Below are 12,621 nucleotides of genomic sequence, written 5' to 3'. Positions count from 1 at the left end.
CAACGGATTATCCAGGAATGATGTACAGTACAAGGAATCTGATGAGACCTGGAGCATACCTGGAGTGTGTTTCGTGAGTTCTTCTACTCCCCGAGCCTGAGGCCAGGCTCAGCTTGTGTGATAACTTGGTCCAATAGGCTATTGCTTGGAGCGGCTCGCAGGCTCCACATACCCACTACAACCTGGTTTGTCCGGCACTTCTTGCAAAAATATTTCCACTAGTTCAGAGATCTCCACTGCTCTGAAAGGGGAAGTAAGTACCGAGCTATACTTAAGACGGAACAGCACCAGTGATTTAAAGTGTTAGCATTGCTGTGATATCCCTGGATTTGAACGTTTTCATAATCCATCTTATCATTTTCCTGGCCGCCGCTATATTTGCTCGCTTATGATCGCTAAATATCAGGTCGTCAGACATCATAATTCCCAGATCTTTTTCATGTTGCTTTCTTTCTATGAGTAGATCTGATTGTATCCTGTACTCTGTGTTTCGTTTAACATTTCCACCGTAACTCGGTACCTGGAACTTATCAACGTTAAACATGTTATTTCCAGTTGCCTAATTGAATACTTTATATATATATATATATATATATATATATATATATATATATATATATATATATATATATATATATATATATATGTCGTACCTAGTAGCCAGAACTCACTTCTCAGCCTACTATTCAAGGCCCGATTTGCCTAATAAGCCAAGTTTTCCTGAATTAATATATTTACTATAATATTTTTCTTATGAAATGATAAAGCTACCCTATTCTCTATGTATGAGGTCAATTTTTTTTTATTGGAGTTAAAATTAACGTAGATATATGACCGAACCTAACCAACCCTACCTAACCTAACCTAACCTATATTTATAGGTAAGGTTAGGTTAGGTAGCCAAAAAAAGCTAGGTTAGGTTAGGTTAGGTAGGTTAGGTAGACGAAAAAACATTAATTCATGAAAACTTGGCTTATTAGGCAAATCGGGCCTTGAATAGTAGGCTGAGAAGTGCGTTCTGGCTATTAGGTACGACATATATATATATATATATATATATTTATATATATATATATATATATATATATATATATATATATCTGCCTGTAGTTTTTCAGTGTCTTCTACAGTGGCAATTTTTATGCTGATTTTTGTATCTGCAAAGGATGACACGAAGCTGTGTCTAATATTTTTGTCTATATCAGAGATAAGAATGAGAATAGCAGTAGTGCAAGGACTGTGCCCTGGGGTACACAACTTTTCACTGCACTTGGGCTTGATCTTACTTGATTGACCGTCACTCACTGCATTCTGTTTGCCAGAAAGTTGAAAATCCAACGCCCCCACTGTACCCGTTATTCCTATTTGTCTCATTTTATGGGCTATCACTCCATGGTCACATTTGTCGAATGCCTTTGCGAAATCTATGTATACAACATCTGCATTTTGCTTTTCCTCTAAGGCTTCTGTGATTCTTTCACTGTTAAATAACTGTGAGAGACATGATCTTACCCTGGGTTCTGAACTTCATTATTTTCCATAAAACTGGAAATTTGATTCCTAATCACTCTTTCAAAAACGTCCAAAGTCGTTTCGTTCTATTTTCTATTTCGACCAAGACTATTCGGTCCTTTGTACGAGGTAGGGAGTGGGGGGAGGGAGTGATTATACTCTGACATAGGAGCCGGGAAGATGATTATACTCCGTGGGGGACACAGATGAGTATGTTCTGCTTGGGACACTGCGTGTAATTTGACTGCTGAGCACAGGTACGTATGTTTCGCTTGGGACATTAAAGAGGTGGGGCTCTAGGAACCCGAATCCTCATTACGGGGAACCTGGGAGTCAGTATACTCATTATAGGACACTGGTAACAGTATACTCAATACAGGACACTGGGTAACAGTATACTCAAAACAGGAAATGGACAGTAAACTCAATTTGGGACACTTGAGGACAGTATACCCCAATATGGGAGACTTCAGGATAGAATACTCAATATTATAGGACATTGCAAGACCGTATACCACTTCTGGGACGCCAATATACTCAAGAATACTTTTAAAGTTCAACCAAATCTAACGAAAAGTTGCACACACCTCTGAAGGTCATGCATGAATAAAAGCTACGACAGAAATGCAGTTCCTCACATCTCCTGTGCCAGGTAAGTCCGCTACGGGCTCACCATAGCCCGTGCTACTTGCCCCGCTCCTGTGCCAGGTAAGTCCACTACGGGCTCACCATAGCCCGTGCTACTTGCCCCGCTCCTGTGCCAGGTAAGTTCACTACGGGTTCACCATAGCCCGTGCTACTTGCCCCGCTCCTGTGCCAGGTAAGTCCACTACGGGTTCACCATAGCCCGTGCTACTTGCCCCGCTCCTGTGCCAGGTAAGTCCACTACGGGCTCACCATAGCCCGAGCTACTTGCCCCGCTCCTGTGCCAGGTAAGTCCACTACGGGCTCACCATAGCCCGTGCTACTTGCCCCGCTCCTGTGCCAGGTAAATCCACTACGGGCTCACCATAGCCCGTGCTACTTGCCCCGCTCCTGTGCCAGGTAAGTCCACTACGGGGCTCACCATAGCCCGAGCTACTTGCCCCGCTCCTGTGCCAGGTAAATCCACTACGGGCTCACCATAGCCCGTGCTACTTGCCCCGCTCCTGTGCCAGGTAAGTCCACTACGGGCTCACCATAGCCCGTGCTACTTGCCCCGCTCCTGTGCCAGGTAAGTCCACTACGGGCTCACCATAGCCCGTGCTACTTGCCCCGCTCCTGTGCCAGGTAAGTCCACTACGGGCTCACCATAGCCCGTGCTACTTGCCCCGCTCCTGTGCCAGGTAAGTCCACTACGGGCTCACCATAGCCCGTGCTACTTGCCCCGCTCCTGTGCCAGGTAAGTCCACTACGGGCTCACCATAGCCCGTGCTACTTGCCCCGCTCCTGTGCCAGGTAAGTCCACTACGGGCTCACCATAGCCCGTGCTACTTGAAACTTTCTGTTCCGAGTAGCTGAATCTATAACAACAACGCAGTTTCTGTGCCAGGTGGAGAGATCATACCAATCAGCATCATGTGCCAATCAGTTGAGCAGGAACCACAGCCGCTGCACCCAATCAGGAAGTAGTCACCAATGATAATATGAAAATGTCTGATGTGAATATGTCACCCTCGGCAGCTCACGACAACCTCCACTCGACAGATTTTCTCACAAATTTTCGGACCAAAAAATAACAGTGAGAAAAAGCACGTAGGATATAATAGAGTCCTTAGCCACAGTCCAGGACACAGGCTGCTGTAGGCGGGTCCCGGGAGTAATGTCTTAGAGATATGCTTGGTCAGTGGTCCGCTCACTCCTAAGGTCCTGCTGTGCTGAAGATGAATGACGCTAGGCTTGCTGCTACGCTGAAGATGAGCAGCACTAGGCTTCCTGTCACACTGAAGATGAGCAGCACTAGGCTTCCTGTCACACTGAAGATGAGCAGCACTAGGCTTCCTGTCACACTGAAGATGAGCACCACTAGGCTTCCCACCACACTGAAGATGAACAGCACTAGGCTTCCTGTCACACTGAAGATAAACAGCACTAGGCTTCCCACTTACCGTTTTGGGGGACTAATTCTTGGTACCGTACCTCGCTTCTCCAGTCAGTCTACTAACCAACTATTACCACAAAATCTTGTAAGGACTAAATTTTAACGTGTTTTCCTCCACATTTTTCCTTCAGTTATATATTCACAATTTGTCTAGATATCACAGTGAAAATACCTACACAGTTTTTTTTTAATATAACGGCATTTTTTTTACCTTCAAAAGTAAGACACTTATTCTAATATGTATAGATTCAGACGCGCAAAATATCCACCTTGAAAACGTGACGCGCGCGGATATTCAACACATACTCAAGATGAATTACATCTTATCTTGACGTTATCTTGACATGATTTCGGGGCGTTTAGTGTCCCCGCGGCCCGGTCCTCGACCAGGCCTCCACCCCCAGGAAGCAGCCCGTGACAGCTGACTAACACCCAGGTACCTATTTTACTGCTAGGTAACAGGGGCATAGGGTGAAAGAAACTCTGCCCATTGTTTCTCGCCGGCGCCTGGGATCGAACCCAGGACCACAGGATCACAAGTCCAGCGTGCTGTCCGCTCGGCCGACCGGCTCCTATATATCTCTTGAGAGAATATATAATGTATCACGAGAGCGCTCTACGATCTTCGTATTTCCTGGGGACAGATTCCACGAAGCAGTTACGCAGGTACTTACGAACGTGTACATCTTTCCTCAATCTTTGACGGCTTTGGTTACATTTATTAAACAGTTTACAAGCATGAAAACTTGCCAATCAACTGTTGTTATTGTTATAAACAGCCTCCTGGTGCTTCTGAGCTCATTAACTGTTTAATATTTGTAAACAAAGCCGCCAGAGATTGAGGAAAGATGGACAGGTTCGTAAGTGCTTGCTTAACTGTTTCGTGAATCTGGCTCCTGGTGATTATCTTTCAATCTGTAACCCGTGTGTCCGCTTATCTGCCGCATCTACCTTCACAAGTCACACTTAAGTGCTACACTGCAACAAACTCAATTTGCATCGAGTGCTTTAATCAATATTGCTTTATATTGATTTATCTATAATACAATACTATATTAAACAATACAGTACTAAGCACTCAAAGAGTATCTGATCCTGATATATACCTTATCACGTATAAAACGCAGATTAATAGATTGAAATGTATGAAGGCTTTTTTACATTTATATGGTTATTGCCATATAAACTATTACTATCGGAATATATACAATGATTAATTGTATATATTCCCGTAATCACATGATCCACACACATAGCAATACAAAAATTACTGTAGCCTCTGCTCAAGCCGTGATGGGTAAATTATGCACTAAAAACCTCAATTAAAAAATTGATTTTGTCTGTAAAGAATCGTATATTCACCCCCCCCCCCCATCGTGAGTATGAACTGTATTCCTTTGGAGTGTTCCATGGATGTTCTAAAACGTGACTTAAGGCAGATCCCTGCACTACAAGGAGACACAATTTTACCTGCATGATGGGGTTCTGGGAGTTGTTCTACTCCCCAAGCCCGGCCTCAACCTGAGTCCTGTTAACACAGCCCCGCTCCTGTGCCAGTTAAGTCCACTACGGGCTCTCCATAGCCCGTGCTACTTAGAACGTTTTGTTCCCAGTAGCTACATCTAAATACAACAACAGTAGTCTTGTTAAATGCTGTGAACAGTTTCTGCACAAGAGGTGAATGTTCACTAGTTACTGACGCAATGAGTGAATGGTCTGATATTATTGAACGCCAATATTGAGTGACGTCACTCAGGTTATTCAACATACAGGTGAATAAGGCCATGAGGAGAGAAGGTACGAATGTTGCTGTGGTGGAGACTTCGTGTATAGAACCAATGAGTAAATGGAGAGTATAAGTTTGTATTTATGTAGATGAGGCATATAGTTACTCACTCCGAGTTACCGAGTGAGTGCCGATCAGCACTCATGGCGGGAAGCATACAACACTACTCACCTTATTAACTACTCACCTTCCCAACTACTCAACAATACATGTATACACGTATTACAATTATACAATCTACAAGAGTTATCTGGCCACAATGACAATACAGCATTAACATTGCTCAACCCATTCCAAGGTTCCTACTCTATAATACAATACAATGCACTAACTAAATGAATGAATAAATGTTGACTAAATGACTGATTCGGTAACAAATTGGGGTGATTAGCGGGGGCTTATCATCATCTTCTTGAGATGATTTCGGGGCTTTAGTGTCCCCTAGCGGAGCATCAATTCTTGAACCTTGACCCCGAGGTCATATCGACGTCACTGTAATGGTCCTAAATGTCTTCCAAGACTGTGGGGGGGCGGGACACTATGATAATTGGGAAGACACGTCAGAAGACAACCCCGGGATGGCGAAGAACAATGAGTAAAAATGTAATTGATCAAGCAAAGGCATGCAGGACAAAAATGGATGACAATCATTCACAAAAAAATGTCAAATGTGGATTGGAGGATGGTGGAGCTTGGGAATTGGGGTGTCGGGGTGTTAGGAGGAGGTATATGGGGTGTCGGGGTGTTAGGAGGGGGTGTCGGGGTGTTAGGAGGGGGTGTCGGGGTGTTAGGAGGGGGTGTAGGGGTGTTAGGAGGGGGTGTATGGGGTGTTAGGAGGGGTGTAGAGGTGTTAGGGGGTGTAGGGGTGTGTAGAGGCGAGTGGAAGAAGGACGCGAGAGTGTACTTACTGTGGTGTACTGAGTGTCTTCATGGCGTCTCTGGGCGCTGGAGGGGGCGTGCCCATCAGACGCTCCCGCGGGGGGGAGTCTGGGGGCAGGGGCGGCGCCTCGGTGGGTGGGGCGCCCACCTCCGAGGGCGTGGGTGGGGGTGGCAGAGGCTCGTCGCTCGGCACCACCTCATCTTCCGTGACAGGCGGGGGCGGAGGCGGTGGCAAGTCCGGGGTGGAGGAGCGGGAGGTGGGACTCGTGGGCGGCGCCAGATGGGCGGCGTGGGTGGGAGACGCGTGGAGGCGTGGGTGTCTGGGGGAGCCTGGGGTAATGCCGCCCGTGGGAGAGGCTTCAGGAGACTTGGGAGGATCTGGCGCGGGCGGCTTGCGGTAGTAATATGGGCGGGCGGGAGACATAGTGCGCAGCTCGGTAGCGGATTCTTCTATCCTGCGCAGGTCTGTCTCCCCCTGCGGGGTGGTGTTGAGACCGCGGGTAGCGGAGGTGGGGCTGGACCCCGCCTCCGCGGTCGGTCCGTGGAACAGAGACCGCAAAGTTGGCTTTTTGGGCGGGCGTTCGGGCGGGCGCGGGGGCGGGTCATCGTGAGTGGGCGGGGGCAAGGAGGGCGGTCTGGGCGGGTCGATGTGGTTGGTAAGGAGCGTGTCAGAGCCGCCCCCGTCAACCAGGCCGCGGGTGGAGGCGAGGGTGGAACTGAAACAGACAATGGCTACATTAACACTACAGCGCTGGCTACAGCCTACTGCTCTAGCCGAGAGCAAACTGCTCTAGCCGAGAGCCTACTGCTCTAGCCGAGAGCCTACTGCTCTAGCCGAGAGCCTACTGCTCTAGCCGAGAGCCTACTGCTCTAGCCGAAAGCCTACTGCTCTTCACAGCTCTACCAGTAAAGCTTGGACATTGTCCTGCCCATCAAGCACAAACACACACAGAAGCCTCATTAATCAAATGCCTTGTAAATACACAACAAACTACACTAAATATACACACCATAGCAACACAAGCCGTATGAGAAATACAATTAATACACACACATCAAGCAACACACTACTGTATAATTTACTACACATAAGAAAAAATATACCCTTTTAACAGGGAAAATCTACATATTTTTATAGGTACGATTAGCAGGCAAAAACTGCCGAGAACTTTCCCCTCGAGGGAAAAAATGTAACAATTCGCTATGTAACACAATTTTTGTCCCTGGGGTAGAATGTGTTATTTTCTCATTAATTATCACTCCAAAGTACAGGAAATGGATATCATTCGCCTCAAAACATCGCTTTAACTTTTGCCTCAACTCGAGTACAACTCAAGGAAGATGTGAAGACTAAAAATCACACACCAATAGATCAGACGACGACGTTTCGGTCCGACAATCGACTTGATAACGGTCCAGGACGGACCGAAATGTCGTCGTCTCATCTGATGTGTGGTCTGGTCGTCAGATCTTCAGCCACGTTATTGTGGCTCGTCGTCTGCTCAAGGAAGATGTCTTGGAGGCCGCCGACTCCTTACCCAGAGCTGTAATAGGCACAGCTGTCAAGGCAACGGTCAAGGCAACGGTCAAGGCAACCTTTCAAAGGAATAAAATGCATTTTCTATACTTTGGAGGCGTCAGTAATTAGACAAAACAAAGCAATACCATACTAAACAGGGACTAGACTATGTAACAGTGAAGTGAATTCGTGTGTGTCTGTCTGTGTGTCTGTCTGTGTGTCTGTCTGTGTGTCTGTCTGTGTGTCTGTCTGTGTGTCTGTCTGTGTGTCTGTCTGTGTGTCTGTCTGTGTGTCTGTCTGTGTGTGTGTCTGTCTGTCTGTCAACAAGAAGGCACCTACTGGACCTCACTGCCTATAGGACTTAAAACACCATCAACGGACTCCAAGTCCGGCTACTCCATCCCATCGAATAAATGTCACCCCCCCCCCCCCTCACGCACCAAGGACGCAACGTCCAGCGTTACAAGCAAGTCACCCGCAGGAGGGCGGTGATAGCACCACGCGCCCCTAACGACTCTCTCAAGACGCACTCTCTCTATAAACCACACACTTCAATACACCACCAAACAACCCATTACCGAGGCGTCCCTGCCAGATGTGAACCACCGGTGTAAACTAACTTGCCGTTGTGACTGATAGCCGGATTTTTTTTTTTTTTATTTTTTTTTTTAACTTTCACACGATTTGGTAACGATTTGAGGTATTTTGGAAAGCGGGTCGTATTGGAAATCTTTTAAATGAATGTAGGAGAAAAGCCACTAAGTGCCGGATAGAAATTGAAATAAGTTTATTGAGGTGTAAACACACATAAAAGGGATGAGGTAGCTCAAGCTATTCTCACCCCGTTCAGTACAACGTGTTCATACATATATAGACACACATGACAAACAATAAACATATTACCGAACAGTCTGAGTGGTAAACATATACATTTCTTCCTTTACACAAGTAGTATGTTACCAGACGTACTCAGAAATAATTTTATGGACTAGGTCAAAATTTGCAATAGACATTCAGACAATTCAACAAAAGGTTACAATCTTGGTGCAAAATTCTTATATCTCCCCCCAGAATATCATCAACCTTTCCGTTGCGACACATTCAGCCTATCTGCTCAGGAACAGTCCTTATCTCAGTGTTTCTATATACAATAATCAATGGACAATCAAGAACATAATGGGTGAGAGTGTGAGACCTTAACATACCACTTCGTTCCAATTTCATTAACCACCATTGACCCCAAGTAAGGGGGCCACCCCATGCCCATCCCGTGGGCGGTGGTGGACCCCATACCCATCCCGTGGGCGGTAGTGGACCCCCATACCCATCCCGTGGGCGGTAGTGCATACCCATCCCATGGGCGGTAGTGGACCCCCATACCCATCCCGTGGGCGGTAATGCACCCCCATGCCCATCCCGTGGAGGGTAATGCGTCCCATATCCATCCCGTGGGCGGTAGTGGACCCCATACCCATCCCGTGGGCGATGGTGGAAAAGGTTACAGAAGCACATAATCAACTCTGGAACTGAACCACAAAATTCATTAACTAAGCAGTTAACAATCTTGCTAAGCTAGTAGGGAAATGTTGTCACTTTCCTCCGTTTCATAACCTAGGATACGATAACCCATGGTGTGGGCGAGTGGCTGACAGCTGGCTAGAGTATACTAGCAAGATAACTGTCATCTGAAGTGATATGACAGAATTGGGGCGCCGTCTCTCACCGTCTACATATATATATAGGACCTCATAGGACCTTATAGAACCTCATAGGACCTTATAGGACCACACAGGACCTACACAGGACCTACCACAAGCGTCAGACCAATCCTGGAATATGTGGGACCAGCGTGGCGTCCCAGACCAATCCTGCTTGATGGGGTTTTGGGAGTTCTTCTACACCCCAAACCCTTAATAGGTACCCTTAAAAGGTACTCTGGGAGAGAGCTCTCTCAGAGTACCTATTGCGGAAATTTGACCGCGTGCAAAATTCTCTTGGAAATTGATAGGGCGGACAATGCCAGATTGTTTAACATGCCTCGGAGCCACAGAGGCATCGTCATAAATGTGTTCACTGTTCAAGAAGTTAACAAACTGGACGAACTGAGTTAAGTGATGGAAACAGCTTAGCTTTGAAGCAGCTTTGAAGCATATACAGCTTCATATGTATATAATAATAATAATAATAATATAATATAATAATAATAATTTTTAATAATTTTTATTTAGGCAAAGGTACATACATAAAGAGATTTTACAAAGTTTGTTGGCTTTATAGATAGAGCTAGTACATACAATGCCTAAAGCCACTATTACGCAAAGCGTTTCGGGCAGATATGTATATGTATATGCAGCTTCATATGTAGATATAATATAGCCCAATAGGCTCAGGAACCTGTATATCAGCTGATTAAAAATTAAGAAGTGGAACCCAAGCCAAAAAAAAAGGTTCAACACCCTCAACCACAATTGTGGTGAACAGACAAGAATACGATTAAAATAAGAGAGTCTACCGTTAACGTTTTCTGTGTTTGATCGCCCTGCGAGAACGGAAAATCAAGGGTATACTCCTTCAGAATTTTAAGTCAGCCATACCTCACTGCAATTAATAATAATAATTCAATGTGTCTGGGGACAGGTAGCCAGAGTTTATACATACACGGTAGTTTTATATCGAGGTCCCTCCCTTCCCAAGGTCGAATTACTGACCCCGCCCAGGATGCAACAAGCCGACTAACGCCTTGGGTATCTATACTTACTGCTAGGTGAACGAATGCATTAGGTGAAAGGAAATGTGCCCAATCCTTTCTGTCCCGCCCGGGATTCGAACCCGGGATTCTCGATTGTGCGTCGAGAACGAACCCGACTGTACTACCGAGACCCTTAATAATACTATTAATAATAGTAATAGTAGTAATATTAATATAGGTAATATTTCTGACGTCTTATTTCTGACGTCTTATTTCTGACGTCTTAATTCCCCACGTCTTAATTCCCCACGTCTTAATTCCCCACGTCTTAATCCCCACGTCTTAATCCCCACGTCTCATTTCCCACGTCTTAATTCCCCACGTCTTAATTCCCCCACGTCTTAATTCCCCACGTCTTAATTCCCCACGTCTTAATTCTCCACGTCTTAATCCCCACGTCTCATTTCCCACGTCTTAATTCCCCACGTCTTAATTCCCCACGTCTTAATCCCCACGTCTCATTTCCCACGTCTTAATTCCCCACGTCTTAATTCCCCACGTCTTAATTCCCCACGTCTTAATTCCCCACGGCTCATTTCCCACGTCTTATTTCCCACGTCTTTCCAGGGGTGTAAATTAAGTTTTATTCCGACCTTTACATATGGAAGATGACTGTTTCCCCCTGGGATTAACTGGCTCTTTGTATACTTGACAATTTACATACAATACAATCCTTGTCCGTGAACAGTGTTGTCTCAAGATGAAGATAAGCAAAGCGGTGTCTCACAAGGTCAAGATATACCTGGAACATACCTGAAGAGGATTTCGAGAGTTCTACCGAGGCAAGATAATTCATTGACGAAGATTAAGCCACCCTAGAGGTGGCACGGGCATGAATAGCCCGTAAGAGTAGGTTATCTTGAGGTTAGAGTAAGATAACGTTGAAGAACACCTCGAGATGGTTCCGAGGATCAATGTCTCCGCGGCCCGGTTTCTGACTAGGCAGATTCATTGACTATTATTATTAATGCTTTAAGATATTAATCCCAGTCACCTTACTTCCCACTGCTATGCCTTGTTTTCTTGGGTTTAAATCCCTAGTCGCCAGAAATCCCAGATCGTTTGTAGAATCAGATTAAGTCATTCCAATGTTGTTTACTCGGTACTTGAATCCAGTGAATTCTTTCCCTATTAAACAGAAGAAAATACAAAATAACTGGCAGTACCAATTGTAGAATTGAAGAAAGAAGAACAGACGCCGCCTGTCGACGTTGAAACAACACGTTATAGCAAAAGAAAAAGAAGGGCAACAAGACATAAGACTGAGGAACTGTGACAGTTAAAAACAGAAACGAGATTAGAACCAAAAAACTAGTCCCGTATGGCCTTCCCGCCAGGCGTCACGCGCCGCCACCGGCCGCCACAATAGCTAAAGGTGGTCCCCCACGAGGACCAAAATTCAGTCCCCTAAGGGGACCATCTTTAGCCTCCCGGGATGTGTGGGGTCCCAAGACCTAACGGCACACTAATTCCGGCTGTTGGAAACATGAAGCCAATGTATATATATGCAATGAAATCGCGGTTCATTGACTATTTAATTTAAATTTAAATTTTAAATTTAAATTTAATTTAAATTTAACGTGATTTACCTATCACTAAGGTAAATCAAACTACAGGTGTACATATACAACAGCGTCTTCAACCAGTGGTTCACATAAATAGGATGTAACACTAGTGAACATCACGACTGACTTCAGAAAACCTATTGAAGAAATTCAGAACACTGTGCATGTTGTTGTTGTTGAAGATTTGCTACTTGGAACAAAAAGTTTCAAGTAGCACGGGCTATGGTGACCCCGTAGAACACTGTACAGTCCTAGAGTATGTAATGCATCGGATTCATTGTGTTCAGAGGCACATACGGAAGCTTAAAAAAGGCACATGCTAGGTTAGTCCCAGAATTACGTTAAGAAGGGTGCAAAAAAATATATATATATATATTGAAGCTTGATCTAACCACACTAAAAAAAATAAGGGAGAGGAGACATGAGATATATATAAAGCTAGCAATTGTACTCGGTTGTTATCAAGTTATAGCCCCGCTCCTGTGCCAGGTAAGTCCACTACGGGCTCACCATAGCCCGTGCTACTTGCCC

At 45.3% G+C, this 12,621-nt stretch overlaps 1 protein-coding gene across 3 annotated transcripts in view; it reads right to left on the bottom strand.

Moving 5' to 3' along the window:
• LOC123752012 (protein Shroom) overlaps positions 1–12,621 on the bottom strand; it is a 428,159-nt gene that overhangs the window by 77,269 nt on the left and 338,269 nt on the right. For 2 of the 3 annotated variants that reach the window (XM_069332265.1, XM_069332277.1), the window contains one exon: positions 6,287–6,973. The exons of the other annotated variant lie outside the window; for it this stretch is intronic. In XM_069332265.1, coding sequence (XP_069188366.1) covers positions 6,287–6,973 — 687 coding nt within the window. The remainder of the gene's footprint in view (positions 1–6,286; positions 6,974–12,621) is intronic. 3 annotated transcript variants of the gene reach the window in all.

The sequence above is a fragment of the Procambarus clarkii genome, chromosome 4 (assembly GCF_040958095.1).
Source record: "Procambarus clarkii isolate CNS0578487 chromosome 4, FALCON_Pclarkii_2.0, whole genome shotgun sequence".
In the NCBI taxonomy this organism is placed as follows: Eukaryota; Metazoa; Arthropoda; class Malacostraca; order Decapoda; family Cambaridae; genus Procambarus; species Procambarus clarkii.
Note: the sequence above shows the minus strand (reverse complement) of the source record. Positions and strands in the feature narration are given on the sequence as shown.